This window comes from Mobula hypostoma, chromosome 25 (assembly GCF_963921235.1).
Source record: "Mobula hypostoma chromosome 25, sMobHyp1.1, whole genome shotgun sequence".
NCBI lineage: Eukaryota > Metazoa > Chordata > Chondrichthyes > Myliobatiformes > Myliobatidae > Mobula > Mobula hypostoma.
In genome coordinates, this window is record NC_086121.1 from 3,726,179 (window position 1) to 3,749,183 (window position 23,005).

The 23,005-nt window shown below is 44.9% G+C and overlaps 1 protein-coding gene across 1 annotated transcript in view; it reads right to left on the reverse strand.

Annotated features, from left to right (window-relative positions):
- vwa5b1 (von Willebrand factor A domain containing 5B1) overlaps positions 1–23,005 on the reverse strand; it is a 163,656-nt gene that overhangs the window by 46,508 nt on the left and 94,143 nt on the right. The window contains exons 11-15 of the mRNA XM_063033000.1: positions 22,604–22,718; positions 19,429–19,614; positions 17,422–17,572; positions 11,492–11,691; positions 5,941–6,172 (exon numbers count right to left, since the gene is read on the reverse strand). Coding sequence (XP_062889070.1) covers positions 5,941–6,172; positions 11,492–11,691; positions 17,422–17,572; positions 19,429–19,614; positions 22,604–22,718 — 884 coding nt within the window. The remainder of the gene's footprint in view (positions 1–5,940; positions 6,173–11,491; positions 11,692–17,421; positions 17,573–19,428; positions 19,615–22,603; positions 22,719–23,005) is intronic.

A 23,005-nucleotide genomic window follows, 5' to 3' on the forward strand; every position in this document is an offset into this window, starting at 1 on the left:
CACCACTCTCTATGTAAAGAACTTACTTCTGACATCCCATCCCCTGTATTCTCTTCCAATCATTTTTAAAGTTTGACCCCTGAAATTAGCCATTACTGTCCTGGGGAAAAAGTCTCTGTCTGTCCACTCGATCTGTGCCTCTTACTATCTTGTACACCTCCATCAGGTCACCTCTCATCCTCCTTCACTCCAAAGAGAAAAGCCCTAGCTCACTCCACCTATCCTCACAAGACACGCTCTCTAATCCAGACAGCATCCTGGCAAATCTCCTCTGCACCCTCTCTAAAGCTTCCACATCCTTCCGATAATGAGGCAACTCGAAGTGATCGGAATAGTCCAGGTGTGAACCAACCGGAGACTTTGTGAGCTGTGATACTACCTCGCTGCCCTTGAACTTGTGGGTTTTCTCTGGGTGTTCTAGTTTCCGTCCACGTCCCGAAGACGTACGGGTTTAGGTTAGTGAGTTGTGGGTGTGCTGTATCGGTGCCAGATGCACGGAGACATTTTGGGCAGTCCACAATCACAATGTAGGTTATTGACGCAAACTATGCATTTCACTTCATGTTTTGATGTGCGCATGACAAATAAAGCTGATCTTTTAAAAATCTTTTTTTTGTTAATGCTGAATAGAGAAGAGTGATCTCTGAAGTATTTCATGGCATATATTTCTACGATGACAGCCTTCCGTTTTCTTTCATTCTTGTACTCAGAAGCATAAACAATACCAGCTGCACAAAGAGGCAAGCAACAGGCGTACGAAGACCGTACTTTATAACCACAATAAATCAGTGCAGCTCCACCACTTCCCCTGTCTAGATTCCAATTGTGTTGAATTCTCAACACTATTAAAGAGAAGTGTCTCATTAAAACAAGTGCATCACATAAAAGATGCATTTTATAACTAATTAGATTCTCTGTGCATATCCTATTGTTACTCAGAACAATAGCTTGCAACCATGAGCACGCTGTGGAAGATTAGAAGTCAGCTACTTTCCTGTGGGTTACCTATGATTCATATTACTAAACACAACCTCTCCCTACAGTGTCACCCCACCTCCTTCTCACAAGCCCGACCTTCATCCAGCTTCTCTAGTGGTTTCCTCTAAGCCTGACCTCGCTTTAGCAAATCCCTCCTGTGACACTAATTTACATTTATTTTCCTTTCTTCGTCAGTTTCCCCCTCTCATTTAATTTGAAATGGAGTGACTATTACATGGCTCTTGTACTCGACAAAGTCAACATCACTGTCGAAAACACAAGAGATGCTGGTAATCGGACAAAATACTGGAGGAACTCAGCAGGCCTATGGAGAGAATAAACTGTCGACATTTCGGGCCGAGGCCCTTCGTCAGGACTGGAAAGGAAGGGGGAAGAGGCCAGAATGAGAAACTGGAGCGAGGGGGAGGAGGCCGAGCTGGCAGGTGATAGGAGAGACCAGATGGGGGAGGGGAATGAAGTAAGAAGCTGGGAGGTGATAGGTGGAAAAGGTAAAGGGCTGAAAGAAGAAGGAACCTGATAGGAGAGGAGAGTGGACCATGGGAGATAGGGAAGGAGGAGGGTCTCCAGGGGAAGGTGATGGGCAGCTGAGAAGAGATGAGAGGAAGGGCCAGGATGAGGGAAGGGAGTTGGAGAAATCAATCTTGTTGTCATATGCACGAGATCAAAAGAAGCTAAAGGACTGGTCAAAGAACACTGAGGCTGTCTACAAGAAGGGTCAGACCCGTCTCTATTTGCTGAGGAGACTGAGGTCCTTTAACATTTGCTGGACGATGCAGAGGATGTTCTACGAGTCTGTGGTGGCCAGTGCAATCATGTTTGCTGTTGTGTGCTGGGGCAGCAGGCTGAGGGTGGCAGACACCAACAGAATCAACAAACTCATTCGTAAGGCCAGTGATGTTGTGGGGATGGAACTGGACTCTCTGACGGTGGTGTCTGAAAAGAGGATGCTGTCTAAGTTGCATGCCATCTTGGTCAATGTCTCCCATCCACTACATAATGTTCTGGTTGGGCACAGGAGTACATTCAGCCAGAGACTCATTCCACCGAGATGCAGCACTGAGTGTCATAGGAAGTCATTCCTGCCTGTGGCCATCAAACTTTACAACTCCTCCCATGGAGGGTCAGACACCCTGAGCCGATAGGCTGGTCCTGGACTTATTTCATAATTTACTGGCATAATTTACATATTACTATTTAACTATTTATGGTTTTATTACTATTTATTATTTATTGTGCAACTGTAACGAAAACCAATTTCCCCCGGGATCAATAAAGTTTGATTATGACTATGACTATGGCTATAAAGACAGTTTTAAACATAGTCAGCTCCATCATGGGTACTAGTATCCAAGACATCCTCAAGCAATGGTGCCCCAGGAAGGCAGCGTCCATTATTCAGGACTACCACCACTCAGGACGTGCTCTCTTCTTATTGTTACTGTCAGGAAGGAAGGTACGGAAGCCCGAAGGCACACACTCCGATATCCTTCCTATCATGGGGTGACCAGAACTGACCATACTACTGCCAGTGTGGTGTAACCTGGGTTTTATACATCTGCAACATTACCTCGTGGCTCTTGAATTCAGTTCCCCCCCAGTAATGAACACAGCAGGTTCTTGAACTCAGTCTTTCAACAAAGGGATTGGAGCAGACATGATGGGCTGAATGGTCCAATTCTGCCCCCAGCTCTTATGGTGTAGTCTGACAAATCTCAGACAGTTTATCACGCACATACTCTGAATCCGTAATTCAGTGAACTGCAAACAGACATTCCTTCCCCAAGACTCACATCACAGTGACTTCTGTACATAAAAAAGGCAGGAATTCAATTTGGTTCTTAAAAATTAATCTGAAGAATCAAAATTCAGAGAAGAAAATCTTGAGCCGAGGCATCTTACCTCACTCCTCATGTTAATTTGCTGATTATTTCACTTTTTAAAAAGCTGGATAACATCCAGTTTGCAGCTACCCAACGCATATTCCTGATTAATTATTCATATACCAGTTTATAAGTTCTAGCATCCGTCTTTAACTCTTTTGGGGCATGTGGGACTGAGCCATTAAGGCATTAATAAATATGTGTCTGATCAACCATGTCAATTGTGAATAGCCTTCTGCAATCAACAGTGAATGCGAGTTGAGATGTCCACGTGACAAACGGAGCTGCTTTTTTGTCAGAATCAGCCAACAAAGCATCTCCCTGGCCTGATCCAAAATTGATACGTCTGATAAACTTGTTATTATTTCATGACAAAGCCTTCCTCCCTAAACAAAGCAGATAACCACAAATTCAAAATTAAAATGCTGCTGTGGGAAACCTCGACATTTAATAAGAAGTCAGTTTATGTGTGATTTTCTGACATGTTCCGTGAACTTTAGAGATTCCGTATAATGTCCTTGCTGACGTAAGAGCTGTCTATTAACTCTCAGAATTGGTTCAGATTGAATTTCAGGTTTATTTATCACAGTGATAACAACTGACACAACTTTGGGATCAGCTAGGGGCAGCCCACAAGTGCCACCACTCATTCTGGTGCCAACAGGGCATACCCACAATGCTCGGCAGAAAAGACAAAACGCATCCCGCAATAAGATATGTGCTTTCCTCCCATGGGATCCAGACCTTATGAAGCTTATCATATGAGGACCGTTTGTTGGCTCTTGGCCTCAGCTCACTGGAATTCAGAAGAAAGAGGGGTGGCCTCATTGACACCTATCGAATGTTGAATGGCCTCAAAAGAGTGGATGGGGAGAGGTTCGTTCTGCTGGAAGGGTTTGTCCTGAGCTGTATCTCAATAAATAGATAGATAGATAGTACAAGTCTTCCTTCTCCAGGAGAGGATCCTGCCTGCTTGCTTCTCACACGTTCAGAAACTTCTATCAAGTCTCCCCATCAGCCTGAGGAGCTCCAGAGTGAATAACCCAACTTGCTCTGCGCATCTTTACACATTCCCCCTTCACCTTACACACACTCTTCATTCTGCACTATCTCTCATGGTCCCAGAACAAATCTTACACAGACAAGAAAGTTCACCAACTCTCTGAGGAGGCTGAAGAGAGCTGGACGATGCACGTCTATACTCGCGTCATTTTTAAGGTAGGGACATGTTCGGCACGACTTTGTGGGCCGAAGGGTCTGTATTGGGCTGTAGGTTTTCTATGTTTCTATGTTACAGATGTGCAGGAGAGAGCGCCCTAACAAGCTGCGTCACTGCTTGGTTATGGAAAATGCACTGAGGCAGACAGGAAGTCTCTACAATGGGTAGTCAAAGCAGCCCAGCACGTCACCAGCACCAGCCTACCCACCATCAAGGACACATACACAGAAAGGTGCTGGAAAAGGGCCGGTAACATCATGAAGGATCCCACCCTCCCTGCTCGTGGGCTGTTTGTCCCACTCCCATCAGAGAGGAGGCTACGTAGCATCCACACCAGGACCACCGGACTCAAAAACAGTTACCTTCCCCAAGCAGTAAGGCTGATCAACATCTCCACCCACTACTTTATTATTTCCGGTCAGTCACCTTATGTCATTTTATGAACATACAATCAATCTATATATATAAGCTATCTTATGTATTTTTATTTATTGAATTGTTATTATTATGTTCTTTATCTTTTGTGATTTTGTTTTGTGCTGCATCGGATCCAGACTAAGAATTATTTTATTCTCTTTACACTGTATACAGGAAGTGACATTAAACTATATTGAATCTTGAAGTTTGAAGTGCAGATCCTCTCCTATTTGATTCTAGTATTCTATTTGTGTTTGACTGGTGAACCCTGCTTCTTCACATAATATGAGCTAATATTGAACAAAGAGGGGTCACTGACAATGGGCTGCTTGTAAAGGATCAGGAAAGAGCTCGAGCCACAAGGAACACATTTATTGTTATAACAAAGACATATAAATTGACAGTACAGGGCTAATGACAGGATTCTTCGCATTTTGGAGGAACAGAGGGACATTGGGGTCCATGTCTATAGAACCCTCGAAGTTGCCATGCAAGTTGTTTGGGTTATTATGAAGGCATATGGTGTGTTGGCTTCATTAGTTGGGGGATTGAGTTCAAGAGCCATGAGGTAATGTTGCAGATCTATAAAACTCTGATTAGACCACGCTTGGAATATTGTGTTCAGTTCTGCCTGTCTCATTAGAGGAAGGATGTGGAAGCTTTCGAGAAGCTGCAGAGGAGATTTACCAGAGATTTAGAGAGTGTGTCTTATGAGGATAGGCTGAGCAAGCGAGGGCTTTTCTCTTTGGAGAGAAGGAGGATGAGAGGTGATTTGATGGAGGTGTATAGGATAGGAAGAGGCATTGATCGTGAAGATAGCCAGATACCTTTTCCCCAGATGAAAGTGGCTAATACGGGGAAGGGTTAATTTTAAGGTAATTGGAGGAAAATCTGAGGGGTATGTCAAAGATACGTTCCTTACACTGAGTGACGAGTGTATAAAATGTCCTGCTAGAGGTGGCGATAGAGGCAGATACATTACTCTCCTCCATAGATGAGACTATACAATATAGGAGCAGAATTAGGCCATTCAGCCTATCGAGTCTACTCTGCCATTCCATCATGGATTATTTATTATTCCTCTCAACCCCATTTTCCTGCCTTCTCCCCATACCCTTTGACACCCTGAATTATCAACCTTCACTTTAAATATACTCATTGACTTGGCCTCAACAGCTGCCTGTGACAAAGAAATTCACAGATCCATCATCCTCTGGTTAATCTCCATTCTAAGATGCTGTCTGACATTGAGTTTCTCCAGTATTTTGTATGAGTTATTCAACATTCCCAGCATCTGCAGAACCTTTTGTGTTTTTTCACCACTCTATCAGCCTGTGACTCCAGAATCTTCCAACCCCAGGCTCCCATTAGCTGCCTCATCCCACTTCACCCACCCACCCTCCACGTCCCGGTGCCTTGTCTCACCAGGTTCGGTGCTGCTGCCAAAGGACGCACTTTCTGTAGATGACCTGGAGGTGAGGCTCCCCTCGCAGGGCGACATGCCCCTCGCTGAGGGTCCCTGCTGACTGCTACAATGTATCTGGGAGGACTCCAAATCCTGACTGTTTGAGACACAGCTCTGATGCAGCAAGGATGGTCTCATCTTCCCACCGAGGCTCGACCCCTTGAAGTTCATGTACGAGCCTGCTCCATCTCTCTGCAGAGAAACAAAACATAGTTAAAGAGATTAAAGATTAAAGATTAGCTTTATTTTGTCACCTCTGCATAGAAACATACAGTGAAGTAAACAACCAGCACAATCCAACATAGCATGTCCAGACTCTTTAGCCTGAACCCGTAAGTCTTTGGAATATGTGAGGAAACAAGAACATCCAGGGAGAGACCAGTGGTCTCAAGGAGAACGTACAACCTCATTACAACCAGCAGCGGGAATGGAAGCCCAATCACTAGCACTCTAATAGTGTTACATATGCCATCCCCATGCTCAAAACAGAATTATTGAAAGGATTGTTCAGCGGAAATTCAGAAAAAAACTTTGATATAGTAAAGTCCCTAGTGCTGGACAGACGTAACTTAGCAGGTGGCGGTTCCAAAAACTCTCTTCTGGAAAGTGCTATCGGGCTACTAAAACGAAAACTGCATGCCATGTTAGAAGTGTCTTCAGCCAGGCAGTTAATCTGATCAACCATTCTAGTTAGCAGTTCCTCCAGTGCTACCAGATCATCCAGGAAACAGTGCTTTTTTTTCCCCTTTTCAAGGTGGCTTGGCTCCTGTAGGAGTCCGTGATCTACAGCTGACACTCAAACTATGTTCTTCACTGGCAGTGGGTTCACACTCTCGGAATCCACCTAGTGGCCTGGCGGTCTGGGACCTTCAGGCGGGGCCTGGAAGACCGGTGCCTTCGGGGTGAGCTCCTGTGGATGACCTGATTCCTCACCAACGTTGCCAACTGGAGCGTCACGGGAGATTGAAACGTCGAGACAGCGGGTGGTGTGCACCGCTGTCAGACGCCCCGGCACCCGAGCAATCTCTCTGTCTCTCAATGGTGAGCAAGACTCTGCTGGTCTCCGAGCCAGGAGGCTCAGAGAAGTGACACTGCAGATTGGAATGCTGGAGCAGCGAGCTTCCGGTCTCCCCTCTTGTTTGTTGCAGGAGTGGTATCTCGCTCCCTCACTAGTGCATTCTAATGCATTTCTATCATTCATTCTTTGAGTTTTTTTCTCTCTGTTTTGTGGATGTCTGCAAAGAGTAAGAATCTCAGGTTGTATACTGTATACATTCTCTGACTTTATTTGAACCATTGAACCATTGAATGCTACTTTTTGTTGCAAGCCATGTCTGAGCAACGCACCACAGCAAATTCCTAATATATGTAAACGTATACGATGAGTAAAGTTGATCCTCGATCCTTTGGTGTTGATCTTTGCATTCTCGCTGACCACAGGACTAATACCTAAAGTTTGAAGGGTGGCAAATATTATTCCTTTGTACAAGAAAGGGAGTAGGGATAACCTTGAGAATTATAGACCAATGAGTCTTACTTCAGCGGTGGGAGAATTATTGGAGAAGGTTCCTAGAGACAGGATTTGTGAGCATTTGGAGAAGCATTGGCTGATTAGGGATTGTCAGGGTATAAGGTACAAGGTATAAGGCAGGAACAGGATACTGATTGTGGATGATCAGCCATGATCACAGTGAATGGTGGTGCTGGCTCGAAGGGCCGAATGGCCTACTCCTGCACCTATTGTCTATTGTCAGCCTGTCTTTGTGAGGGGCATTCGTGCCTTATAAGCCTGATTGCCTTTTTTGAGGAAGTTACAAAACAAATTGATGAAGACAGTGCAACAGATGTGGTGCATATGGATTTTAGTAAGGCATTTGACAAGTTTCCACATGGTAGGCTCATTCAGAAAGTCAGGAGGCATGGGATCCAGGGAAACTTGGCTGTGTGGATTTGGATTTGGCTTGCCCACAGAAGGCAGAGGGTGATAGTAGATATTCTGATTGGAGGTCAGTGAGCAGCAGTATTCCACAGGGATCTGTTGTGGGACCCCTTCTCTTAGTGTTTTTATAAACAATTTGGATGAGGAGGTGGAAGGGAAAATTAGTAAGTTTACAAATGACATGAAGTTTGGTGGAGTTAATGGATAGTGTAGATGGTTGTCGTAGATTATAATGGAATTGACAGGATGCAGAGCTGGGCTCTGAAGTGGAGGGTGAAGGTCAACCCAGAAAAGTGTAAGTTATTCACTTTGGAGGGCTGAATTTTAAGGTAAAGATATAGAGTTAATGACAGGACTCTTAACAGTGTGGAGGAACAGAGGGATCATGGGGTCCACGTCCATAGGTCGCTCCAAGATGGTATGCAATCTTGAGGGTTGATAGAATTGTTAAAAGCCATATGGTACGTTGGCCTTCATTAATTGGAGCATTGAGTTCAAGAGTTGCGAGATAATGTTTTGGCTCTATAAAACCCTGCTTAGACCACACTTGGAACATTGAGTTCAGCTCTGGTTGCCTCATTATAAGGATGTAGAAGCTTTAGAGAGGGTGCAGAGGAGATTTACCAGGATGCTGCCTGGATTAGAGAGCGTGAGGATAGTTTGAGTGAGCTGGGATTTTTCTCTTTGGAGTGAAAGAGGATGAGAGGTGACTTGATAGAGATGTACAAGACGATAAGAGGCATAGATCAAGTGGATAGTCAGAGACTTTTTTCCAGGGTGGAAATGGCTAATAGGTGGGGGCATAATTTTAAGGAGACTGGTGAAAAGTATAGGTGAATCACAGAATTAAGTATTTTACAGAGCCGTGAGTGCATGGAATGTGCTGCCAGGGGTGGTGGTAGAGGCAGAGTCATTAGGGTCATTTGAAAGACTCTTAGACAGGCACATGGATGATAGAAAAACAGAGGGCTCTATGGGAGGGAAGGGTTAGATTGATCTTGGAGTATGTTAAAAGGTCAGCACAACATCACGGGCCGAATGGCCTGTACTGTGCTCTACGGTTACATGCTCTACGTTCTAGTCTAACCCAACACTTAATTTGTCTCATCTAGAGATAAAGACTGGCTTTGTTAGTCACAAGTACATCGAAACATATAATGAAATGCATTGTTTTGCGTCAACAAACAACACAGTTCGGTGCTTTGCTGAGGACAACCCACTATTGTCACCATGCTTCAGACGCCAACGTAGAATGCCCACAGTTTACTGACCCTAACTCTAACCTCTTTGAAAGATGGGAGGAACCTGGAGCACCTGGACGGTCAGAGGGAAAACGCGGACAGCAGCGAGAATTGAACTCAGGTAGCTGGCATAGTAACAGTGTTGTGCTAACTGCTGACTCCACTGTGTGCTACAATGCTGCCCCACCATGGGGAATGCATTCCCTACCCCACCCACTAACCCCAACAGAGAGGGACCACTTAGTGCCGTTGGCAAATGCAGTCGGAGTTTTGCCAATTATAAAGACTTCACAGATTATAACAATGGTGCCCAATTAAGCTCATTTGTAATTTGCAGTGTAGTTTTTCCTTCGGTACACATTAGATGCCCTTCATTAAATGTTGCTTCAACACACTCAAATGTCAAACACATGACATTTAGAGTTCTACAGGATTAATACCTTACTCACTAAATGCCAGAGACAACGGTTAAAATAGGAAACAATGTTCAGCATTGAGTTTGGAGACTTGCACAACATTAGCTCAACGGATTCAAGCTCAGACTTTATAAGGCATTGGTCGGACCACGCTTGCAGCATCGTGGGCAGACTTGGGCTCCTTATCTAAGAAAGGGCATTGGAGAGGGTGCAGAGCAGGTTCACGAGAATGATTCCTGGAATGAAAAGGTTAACATATGAGGAGTCCTGATGAAGGGTCTCAGCCCAAAATGTCGACTGTTTACTCTTTTCTATAGATGCTGTCTGGCCTGCTGATTTCCTCCAGCATTTTGTGTGTGTTGCTTTGATTTCCAGTATCTGCAGATTTTCTTGTGTATGAGGGATGTTTGATGTCTCTGGGCTTATATTCGCTGAAGTTCAGAAGAATGAGGGGCGGTGTCTCATTGAAACCTATCGAATACTGAAAGGCCTGGATAGAGTGGCTGTGAAGAAGGCGTTTCCAGTGGTGGGGGAGTTTAGGACCTGAGGGATAGCCTAAAAATAGAGATGAGGAGGAATTTCTATAGCCAGAGGGACATAAATGTGTGGAATTCATTGCCACAGATGTCTGTGCAGGCCAGGTTATTGGGTATGGTTAAAGTGGAGGGTGATAGGTTCTTGATTAGTCAGGGTGTCAAAGGTTACAGGGAGAAGGCAGGAGAATGGGATTGAGTGAGATAAAGAAAAAATCAGCCATGATGGAGCAGACTCGATGGGCTGAATACCCTAATTCAGCTCCTGCATCGCATGGTCTTATGGTCATATGGATTCATGGAACTCACTTTTCCGGATTGCTGGAGTTGATCTAAGCTTAGAGTTTTGATGGAAGTTGCATTGACTGAAATGTTGTATTTGGGAATAGAACCATCGAATTACTACTGCACTGAAGCAGTTGACATTATACAAAAGGTTTTAGTAAGGCCACTTCAATCAAACCCACTCCCCATACAGCCCCCATAATTCCACAGCTTCAAGTCCCTGGGTGTCAACATCTCTGGATCTATCCTGAGCCCAACATACTGATGCAATTACCAACGGATGAAATTCCACAGATGCACCATGGAGAGCACTTGGAACAGTTGCATCGCCATCTGCTCCAGAAGGGCCACTGCGCAGGATGGGAAAGAGCTGCAGAGGGCTGTAAGCACATCCAGCTCCATCACTGGCACCATCCTCCCCAGCATCGAGGTCACCTTCAAAAGCCGATGCCTCAAAGAGCTGGCATCCATCATTAAGGACCCACATCACCCAGGACATGCCCTCTTCTCATCGATACCAACAGGGAGGAGGTACAGGAGCCTGAAGACACACACACTCAATGATCTAGGAACAGCTTCTTCCCCTCTGCAATCAGATTTCTGAATGGACAATAAATCCATGAACACTATATCACCATTTGCACTACTGACTAAATTTATATATACAGTATTTCTTAATGTAGTTTACCATAATACAAATTTTTATTGTAATTTATACTAATAGCACTGTACTGCTGCTGCAAAACAACAATTTCATGACATAGCAACACACATCAAAGTTGCTGGTGAACGCAGCAGGCCAGGCAGCATCTCTAGGAAGAGGTGCAGTCGACGTTTTGGGCCGAGACCCTTCGTCAGATCCAACCCGAAACGTCGACTGTACCTCTTCCTAGAGATGCTGCCTGGCCTGCTGCATTCACCAGCAACTTTGATGTGTGTGGCTTGAATTTCCAGCATCTGCAGAATTCTTCATGTTTAGATTTCATGACATATGTCAGTGATATTAAATCTGTCCTAATTCTAATATACATTTTGAGTTGCAGGAAAATCAGTTCTTCATTCATTTTTGCAGAAGTGTGGAGATGAAGGAAAATTACCTGGAAGTCCCCTGGAGATGGAGAGAGTCGTTCCGGGCTGCTCCCTCCCACAAGCTGCTGGGCACGTGCCCTTCGAAGAGGGTTTTTATTGAACACTGACCCCGGGTCACTGGGCGTGAAAGCTCTCTTGGAGGCACGCTGTCTGCCAATGCAATTGCTACTGAAAGCTCGTCTTCTGTGAGCGGTTTCTGTGTGGACACCTGGAAATACTGAACTTGACAGGATTTAACGTCAACCATCATTCCATAAATCTGCTGATTATTATACTCTTTCCCGAGATTAGTTTCCAGTCACCAGATTGGCTTTATTTGCAACATATATTTTGAAACATACAGTGAAATGAGGTTTGCCTTCAAGGTTAGGTGAGACTAGAACTAGAGATCAGAGGTTAAGGGTGAAAGGTAACACTCACAACACGCTGGAGAAACGATGAGTCGATGTCTCCACGGATGCTGCACGACCCGCTGAGTTCCTCCAGCGTGTTGTGAGTGTTGCTTTGACCCCAGCATCTGCAGATTATTTTGTGTTAAGGGTGAAAGGTGAAACATTTAAGGGGAATCTGAGAGGGAAACACTTCACTCAGAAGCTGGTGAGAGTGTGGAACGAGCTGCCTGCGGAAGTGGTGGATGTGGGTTCAACTGTTATCTTTTTTAGAGGTTTTGGATAAGCACAGGACGGGTATGGAGGGCTCTGACCCAGATGGGATTAGATAGAATTTCAGTTTTTTTAAAGATGAACTTTATTTGTCACAGGTACATCAAAGCAGACAGTGAAATGTGTTGTTTGCATCAATGGCCGACACAGTCCGAAGGTGTGCCAGGGACAGCCAACAAGTGTTACCATGCTTCCGGTGCCAACAACTTACTATCCGCAACTTGTAAAACTTTGGAATGTGGGAGGAAACCGAAGCACTCGGAGGAAACCCACAAGGTCATGGGGTGAACGTGCAAGCTCCTTACAGGCGGCGGTGGGAATTGAAGTCTGATCGGTAATCACTGACGCTGCAAAGCATTACTATGATACTGGACCATTCCTACTATCTAAACATCATGAAGGCCAACTCTGGTCAAGGTGAACCATAGAACCATAGAAACTACAGCACAGAAACAGGCCTTTTGGCCCTTCTTGGCTGTGCTGAACCATTTTCTGCCTACTCCCACTGACCTGCACACGGACCATATCCCTCCATACACCTCCCATCCATGTATCTGTCCAATTTATTCTTAAATGTTAAAAAAGAACCCGCATTTACCACCTCGTCTGGCAGCTCATTCCATACTCCCACCACCCTCTGTGTGAAGAAGCCCCCCCAATGTTTCCTTTAAACTTTTCCCCCCTCACCCTTAACCCATGTCCTCTGGTTTTTTTCTCCCTTTGCCTCAGTGGAAAAAGCCTGCTTGCATTCACTCTATCTATACCCATCATAATTTTATATAACTCTATCAAATCTCCCCTCATTCTTCTACGCTCCAGGGAATAAAGTCCTAACCTATTCAACCTTTCTCTGTAACTGAGTTTCTCAAGTCCTGGCAACATCCTTGTAAACCTTCCCTGCATTCTTTCAACCTTATTTATATCCTTCCTGTAATTTGGTGACCAAAACTGAACACAATACACAATACACCATCAACTCCTGGGCCCTCAGAGGCTCCATCTTCCTCTCACCCCAACCCTCCCCTCTCCATTGACACCCCCAGCCTCCCCCCTCCCCCCTCTGATCCCAGCTCTCATCCGTGCCGGGTCTTTACCATCCCCTCCGACCTTCAACTGTCGGAGGCAGAACGCTCTGTTCTCAGTAAGGGCCTCACGTTTGTCCCCCTTCGCCCACACCTCAGCGAGTTCCGTGTTCGCCACGATGCCGAACTTTTCTTCCGCCGTCTCCGTCTCCGAGCCTACTTCTTCGGCAAGGACTCTTCCACCCCCACCGATGACCCCTTCTCCCGTCTTCAACCCTCCTCTTCTTCATGGACACCCCGCTCTGGTCTTCTGCCTGCTCTGGATCTCTTTATTCCCAACTGCCGACGGGACATTAACCGTCTCGACTTCACCGCACCTTGACCCCATTCCAACCTCACTCCTTCGGAACGCTCTGCTCTCCACTCCCTCCGCACTAATCCTAACATTATTATTAAACCCGCTGATAAGGGGGGTGCTGTTGTAGTCTGGCGTACTGACCTCTACCTTGCCGAGGCACAGCGACAACTCACGGATACCTCCTCTTATTTACCCCTCGATCGTGACCCCACTAAGGAGCACCAGGCCATTGTCTCCCACACTATCACCGACTTTATCCGCTCAGGGGATCTCCCATCCACTGCTACCAACCTTATAGTTCCCACACCCCGCACTTCCCGTTTCTACCTCCTACCCAAGATCCACAAACCTGCCTGTCCTGGCCGACCTATTGTCTCAGCTTGCTCCTGCCCCACCGAACTCATTTCTGCATACCTCGACACTGTTTTATCACCCCTTGTTCAATCCCTTCCGACCAATGTTCGTGACACTTCTCACGCTCTTAAACTTTTCGATGATTTTAAGTTCCCTGGCCCCCACCGCTTTATTTTCACCATGGATGTCCAGTCCCTATATACTTCCATCCCCCATCAGGAAGGTCTCAAAGCTCTACGCTTCTTTTTGGATTCCAGACCTAATCAGTTCCCCTCTACCACCACTCTGCTCCATCTAGCGGAATTACTCCTTACTCTTAATAATTTCTCCTTTTGCTCCTCCCATTTCCTCCAAACTAAAGGTGTAGCTATGGGCACCCGTATGGGTCCTAGCTATGCCTGCCTTTTTGTTGGCTTTGTGGAACAATCTATGTTCCGTGCCTATTCTGGTATCTGTCCCCCACTTTTCCTTCGCTACATCGACGACTGCATTGGCGCTGCTTCCTGCAGGCATGCAGAACTCGTTGACTTTATTAACTTTGCCTCCAACTTTCACCCTGCCCTCAAGTTTACCTGGTCCATTTCCGACACCTCCCTCCCCTTTCTAGATCTTTCTGTCTCTGTCTCTGTCTCTGGAGACAGCTTATACACTGATGTCTACTATAAGCCTACTGACTCTCACAGCTATCTGGACTATTCCTCTTCTCATCCTGTCTCTTGCAAAAACGCCATCCCCTTCTCGCAATTCCTCCGTCTCCGCCGCATCTGCTCTCAGGATGAGGCTTTTCATTCTAGGACGAGGGAGATGTCTTCATTTTTTAAAGAAAGGGGCTTCCCTTCCTCCACTATCAACTCTGCTCTTAAACGCATCTCCCCCATTTCACGTACATCTGCTCTCACTCCATCCTCCCACCACCCCACTAGGAATAGGGTTCCCCTGGTCCTCACCTACCACCCCACCAGCCTCCGGGTCCAACATATTATTCTCCGTAACTTCCGCCACCTCCAACGGGATCCCACCACTAGGCACATCTTTCCCTCCCCCACTCTCTCTGCATTCCGCGGGGATCGCTCCCTACACAACTCCCTTGTCCATTCGTCCCCACCATCCCTCCCCACTGATCTTCCTCCTGGCACTTATCCGTGTAAGCGGAACAAGTGCTACACATGCCCTTACACTTCCTCCCTTACCACCATTCAGGGCCCCAAACAGTCCTTCCAGGTGAGGCATCACTTCACCTGTGAGTCGACTGGGGTGATATACTGCGTCCGGTGCTCCCGATGTGGCCTTTTATATATTGGTGAGACCCGACGCAGACTGGGAGACCGCTTTGCTGAACATCTACGCTCTGTCCGCCAGAGAAAGCAGGATCTCCCAGTGGCCACACATTTTAATTCCACATCCCATTCCCATTCTGACATGTCTATCCACGGCCTCCTCTACTGTAAAGATGAAGCCACACTCAGGTTGGAGGAACAACACCTTATATTCCGTCTGGGTAGCCTCCAACCTGATGGCATGAACATTGACTTCTCTAACTTCCGCTAAGGCCCCACCTCCCCCTCGTACCCCATCTGTTACTCATTTTTATGCACACATTCTTTCTCTCACTCTCCTTTTTCTCCCTCTGTCCCTCTGAATTTACCTCTTGCCCATCCTCTGGGTCACCCCCCCCTTGTCTTTCTTCCCGGACCTCCTGTCCCATGATCCTCTCGTATCCCCTTTTACCTATCACCTGTCCAGCTCTCGGCTCCATCCCTCCCCCTCCTGTCTTCTCCTATCATTTTGCATCTCCCCCTCCCCCTCCAGCTTTCAAATCCCTTACTCACTCTTCCTTCAGTTAGTCCTGACGAAGGGTCTCGGCCTGAAACGTCGACTGCGCCTCTTCCTATAGATGCTGCTTGGCCTGCTGCGTTCACCAGCAACTTTGATGTATGTTGCTTGTCACAATACTCCAGATTTGGCCTCACCAATGCCTTATACAACCTCATCATAACATTCCAGCTCTTATACTCAATACTTTGATTAATAAAGGCCAATGTACCAAAAGCTCTCTTTACGACCCTATCTACCTGTGACGCCACTTTTAGGGAATTTTGTATCTGTATTCCCAGATCCCTCTGTTCCACTGCACTCCTCAGTGCCTTACCATTAACCCTGTATGTTCTACCTTGGTTTGACCTTCCAACGTGCAATACCTCACACTTGTCTGTATTAAACTCCATCTGCCATTTTTCAGCCCATTTTTCCAGCTGGTCCAAGTCCCTCTGCAGGCTCTGAAAACCTTCCTCACTGTCTACTACACCTCCAATCTTTGTATCATCAGCAAATTTGCTGATCCAATTTACCACATTATCATCCAGATCATTGATATAGATGACAAATAACAATGGACCCAGCACTGATCCCTGTGGCACACCACTAGTCACAGGCCTCCACTTGGAGAAGCAATTCTCTACTACCACTCTTTGGCTTCTTCCATTGAGCCAATGTCTAATCCAATTTATCACCTCTCCATGTATACCTAGCGACTGAATTTTCCTAAATAACCTCCCATGCGGGACCTTGTCAAAGGCCTTATTGAAATCCATGTAGACAATATCCACTGCCTTCCCTTCATCCACTTTCCTGGTAACCTCCTCGAAAAACTCCAATAGATTGGTCAAACATGACCTACCATGCACAAAGCCATGTTGACTCTCCCTAATAAGTCCCAGTCTATCCAAATGCTTGTAGATTCTGTCTCTTAGTACTCCCTCCAATAACTTACCTACTACTGACGTTAAACTTACTGGCCTATAATTTCCCGGATTACTTTTCGATCCTTTTTTAAACAACGGAACAACATGAGCCACTCTCCAATCCTCCGGCACCTCACCCGTAGACAGCGACATTTTAAATATTTCTGCCAGGGCCCCTGCAATTTCAACACTAGTCTCCTTCAAGGTCCGAGGGAACACTCTGTCAGGTCCCGGGGATTTATCCACTTTAATTTTCCTCAAGACAGCAAGCACCTCCTCCTTTTCAATCTGTACAGTTTCCATGATCTCACTACTTGATTCCCTTAATTCCATAGACTTCATGCTAGTTTCCTTAGTAAATACAGACGCAAAAAACCCATTTAAGATCTCCCCCATTTCCTTTGGTTCCGCACATAGCTGACCACTCTGATCTTCAAGAGGACCAATTTTATCCCTTACAATCCTTTTGCTCTTAATATACCTGTAAAAGCTCTTTGGAATATCCTTCACTTTGACTGCCAAGGCAACCTCATGTCTTCTTTTAGCCCTCCTGATTTCTTTCTTAAGTATTTTCTTGCACTTCTTATACTCCTCAAGCACCTGATTTACTCCCTGTTTCCTATACATTTCATACAACTCCCTCTTCTTCTTTATCAGAGTTGCAATATCCCTTGAGAACCAAGGTTCCTTATTTCTGTTTCCGTGAACTTCAGTATTTCATTGACTCCTGGTTCCTGCTGGGTATTTGGGACTCTGTAACATTAAACTCTGCTTGAAGTTCCCCAACCCCAACCAGCTTACCTTCCTTCTCAGGGTCATCAATCACGGAGGTGGTTTCCCGGGCAGAATCTCGGCACCCTCTCCAGTTCTCATCGTCCTCCTCTTGCGAGTGGTAAAAGACCGAGCTGCTGGACTGCTGAGACCAGGTCTGGCTGTACTTCCACTCATCGCTCTCAAACAAGACAAGAGAAAGTGTCCTTGTAAAGCCTGCTCCACTCTTCAGCAAGATCGAAGACCATAAGAAATAGGAGCAGAATTGAGCCATTTGGCTAAACGAGTCTGCTCCGCCAGTTCATCGTGGCTGACTTATTATCCCTCTCAACCCCATTCTCCTGCCTTCTCCCCCGTAACCTTCAGCACCCTTACTAACCCAAAATCTATCAACCTCCACTTTAAATATATCCAGTAACTTGGCATCCACAGCTACCTGTGGCAATGAATTCCACAGATTCATCACCCTCTAGCTACAGAAATTCCTCCTCATCTCTGTTCTAAATGGACTTCCCTCTCTTCTGAGGCTTTGCGCTCTGGTCCTAGATACCCCCCGCGATAGGAAACATCCTGACCACGTCCACTTTATCTCAATGTTCAACAAGTTTCAATGAGATCCTCTCTTATTATTCTAAACTCCAGTGAGTACAGGCCCAGAGCCATCAAAGCCTCTTCATATGTTAACCCTTTCATTTCTGGGATCATACTCGTGAACCTCCTGTGGACCTGCTCCAAAGCCAGCACATATTTTCATAGATAAGGGGCCCAAAAATGCTGACAATATTCCAAGTGCGGCCTGATCAATGCCTGAGAAAGCCTCGGGGTGATGAGCCTTGATCAGGCAATCAAGGCTGTTTCAGTCTTGGTATCAAACCCACACTCAGTGGAGAGGACATTTAAGAGACTCTTTGGGAGGCACATTGACGATAGGCACATGGAGGGCAGTGTGTGAGGGAAGGGATTGATCTTGGAGTAGATTAAAAGGTCGGCACAACATCATGACCCAAAGGGCTGCAATGCTGTAATACTCTATATTCTAGATTCTCTTAATCTTTACTGATCTACCAATTTCTTCCAGGATTTCACAGAAGTTGCATCGTCAAAACACTCGCACGGAATTAATTCTGAAAACAAACAACTGTCATGCAGGAGCTCAACACTGAAGAGATTTATGACAGAACTGCAGGCTTGTTGTGGCCAAAGAAGGCCATTCAACTCATCCAGAATATGCCAGCTCCTTGTAAAGCAATCCAGTGGAGTCCTTTTGCTAGACACAAGAAGCCCTGTGGTTTCTTCCATCAATAGCTGATCTACACAGGTGATTATGTACCCATGCACCATCAAGCTTCAGGCCATATTGGGCTAATATTATTTCTTGTGACTGCATTGTATGTGCTATTGTAACTTTGTGTTATGTGTGGTGTGTGACTGTATGCACTGTGTGTGACTATGTACTGTGTGTGACTGTATGTATTGTATGTGACTGTATGTGCTGTGTGTGACTGTATGCACTGTGTGTGACTACGTACTGTGTGTGACTGTACATACCGTGTGACTGTATGTGCTGTGTGACTGTATGTGCTGTGAATGACTGAATGTGCTGTGTTTGAATGTATGTGCTGTGTCTGACTATACATACTGTGTGTAACTGTACATATTGTGTGTGACTGTATGCGCTGTGTGACTGTATGCACTGTGCATGACTGTACGTATTGTGTGTGACTATACGTATTGTGTGTGACTGTATGCGCTGTGTGACTGTACATACTGTGTGTGACTGTATGTGCTGTGTCTGACTGTACATACTGTGTGTGACTGTATGTGCTGTGTATGTCTGTCAGTACTGTGTTCCACACCTTGGCCCTGGAGGTACACTCTTTTGTTGAGCTGTATACATGAGTTGAATGACAGTTAAGCTTGAACTTGAACTTATCACCATAGTTTGTGATTAATTCAATCTGATTAGTGCAAACTTATCACTTTAAGTGACTCAGTAACTGGTGTGCAAAAGAACAAAATGCAGGATTTCATACTTACTGACTTGGAGTTGGACTGATATCTTGAAGTGTCACACACAACGCAATATTCGATTAATCTGTCTCCAGGGAACAGAAAACTCGTCCCTATTGGAGACGGGAGAACTTCGGTTGTCACAGGAAAGAACCAATCAACAGTGACGTCACTGAGGAAGGGGGCCATTGCTTTCTTCAGGGATTTTACCATCTACAAAACAGAAAACAGAGCAATTAATCCATCCATCACTGTCATTTAATGTATGTCTCTCCTCCTGAAGATACATTGCTTCTGCACCATAACAATCAGTGGCTATATTTCATTGGGAGTTTGAGCAGACTGGGTGTGTCCCCAAAGACCCTCACAAATTTCTATGAATGTACCATAGAGAACATTCTGACTGGTTGCATCACCAACTGAATGGACTTTTTCAAAGACCCTACAAATTAGTTTCTCAATATTATTTATTTATTTAGTTATTTTTACTTAATTACTTTTTATCCTCAGCTGAAGCTGGTAAAACCTGAGGTACGGGCATAGCTAAGCACGCTCATTTCTCAATTGCTAGGAACTTTCAGACTATTCTAGTGGTGTTTAATATTGTGGCTTTCTGAAGGTTTACATAAATATTGCTGATGCACCACCAATAACTCCAAAAGACTGGAAATAGAGTAAATACTGAAAGGTTTTTATTAGCAGTAAAATGTGACCTCCACCATGCTGAGTATCTGCCCCTGGACTGAGAGGAGGAGCAATGGCACAATCGCCTTTATTCAGGGGTCTGTGGGAGGAGCCATGGGGCAGTCAGCAGAGGGACGTGTCCAGACAGGTAATCCAGTTACAACATATATGTATGGTTTACCACAATTGCTGTGTAAGATTAATTGTATAATGCTATTGTGTGGTGACTTTGGGATGATACCAGCTGTAGGTATAGCTATTGGGACAATATATACCCTGTTCATGTTCCATAGTCTTTCAATTTTCCCTTTTAATTCAGTGTTTTTCTGGTTTTTTATTGATTTCTGTATGTTTTGTGTGTTTGGAATGGCTGTATTGATTAAATAACTTGTTCTTCTTTGTTTATCCTGCATTATTATATCCAGAATGGTTATTATGGATTGTTGTACCTGTAATAATGGATCAGTCATAATATAATTTGTAGGACTCTGACTCTAAAACTGGATGTCTTACATTTAAAGTAAGATATGGTATCTTTTATGAGTTAGTATTTTAAAGCAAGGTTTTGGTGAATGATGTTTGCCACTTGATTGTGCCTGTGTAAGTAATCAGATTGAGTTAAACTGCTGCGGGATCCTGTAATGTGTTGGATTATCTCTAGCTATTATTACTATTATTATTATTAGTTGTTGTTTTGTATTTGTAGTTTGTCTTTCTTTGCATATTGGTTGTTTGTCCATCTTTGTACGTAATTTTTATTAATTCTGTTGTGTTTCTTTATATTTACTGTGAATGCCTGCAAGAAAATGCATCTCAGGGTCGTATATGGTGACAGATACGTACTTTGATAATAAACTTACTTTGAACTTTGAACCTTGGTACAGAGGCACCAGTGCACAGGATTGGAAAAAGCTGTAGAGGGTTGTAAACTCAGCGATCTCGATCAACCTTCCCACCATTGAGGACATCCTCAAAAGACAATGCCTCAAGAAGGCAGCATCCACATGACCCAGAACATGCCCTCTTCTCATTACTACCATCATAGATGGGGTGGACGAACTTGAAGACACGCACTCAACATTTTAGAAACAGCTTCTACACCTCCTCTATCAAACTTCAGAAATGTCCATGAACACTAAAAACCTATTTCCTCATTTTTGTACTACTTATTTTTCATGATTTTAATTGTAAGCCATAGTAACTTTTTTATGTATTATACTGTACTGCTGCTGCAAAACAACAAATTTAATGACTTATGTCAGAGGCAATAACCTTGATTCTGAATCTGATCCCATTCACATGGCCTATAGACTATCCAAGAGGTTCCAATCAGAACATTTAATGCAACAGGACCTCAGGAATGAATTAATACAGCCTTGTGATTGTTTGTCAGTTTCTTCATTTCATTTATTTAATAATTACTCTGCTTGTTAGTCTTGGAAATTGAAATTATTTTTATTTTTTATTTTATTTGGAGATACAGCACAGTGACAGGCCCTTCTGGCCCAATGAGCCTGCACTGCTCAATTACACTTGTGGGACCAACTAACTGACCAACCCTTATGTCTTTGGGACGTGGAAGGAAAGCATTGCACCCACAGCAAACCAACGTGGTCATGGGGAGCTCGTGCAGGCTCTGTACAGACCTCTGGACAGGAACTGAACCTGGGTCACCAGCTCTGAAATAGTGTTATGTTATTGTGAAGACAGAGTACAAGACTGAGACGAGGACAGGGTGCTAGATGAGAATTCAGAGTTGAGCTGATGATTCAGCACCGAACCTCAGTTCAGGGTGCTCTTTAAATATTAAAACCCTGGCATCAAAACATGGCCACCAGTTAGCGGGGTGGGCCTGAATCTTTAAAGGGGCCACCGATCCATATTCCCAGGAGTTGGAGTGTCTAAACCCTGGGAGTTGGCGTGGCCGGGTGCGTATCATAACAGACACCTCAAAAAGATGATTGGCTTTAAAGCTTAGCTTTATTTGTCATAGGTACATTGAAACATACAGTGAAATGTGTTGTCTGCATCAACGGCTAACACAGTCCAACAATGTGCTGGGGGCAGCCTGCAAGGGTCGCTGTGCTCCCAGCGCCTACATGGCACGCACACAACATACTAACCCAAATCCATTCATAGACCATAAGACCATAACACACAGGACCAAAATTAGGCCATTTGGCCCATTAAGTCTGTTCCACTATTCCATCAAGGCTGCTTTGTTATCCAACTCAACCCCATCCTCCTGGCCTCTCCCTGTAACCTTTGATGCCCTCACTAATGAGGAAGCTATGCTTTACCACATACTGTATCTGGAATGTGGGTGGAAACCAGAGCACCTGGAGCTAACACACGTGTTCAGGGGAGAGCATTTACTGAAATGGAATGTTTACTAAAATTCCAAATTTTAGCTTAATCCATGTGACGCTTCAGGTGACTGTTACACGTTTAACTTCCTCACATTTAATCAGACTGAGCTCAGCTGCAGTAAGATTCTGCAAAACGTCTGCTCTCGTACCTTTGTCTGCAATCTTTCCCCTTCGTCCAGAAACTCAGCCGCACCTTTCAAAGCAGAGGCAAGTCCCAGGACGAGTCTTCTGGAGGCGTTCTGTCCAATACCAAAACTATAGCACCTGGGGAGAGTAACGATTCCAGATTGGAGATTCAGATTCGAGATACTTTATGTCATTCTTCAGTACACGATTGTAAACGAGACAAAACAATTGTTACTTCAGATCCAATGCAGCATAAAGAACTCAACAAATATAAAAACAATCCTATAAAACACAAGGCACAAGTAACTGTTTGAGTGCGGCCATATTTACATAAGATTGGTTTATACACACAGGTATGCAGATAAAGTGACGTGAGGTGAGGAGTTTCTGAACATTGGGTGACCCTGTCAGGAGATGATAAAGTG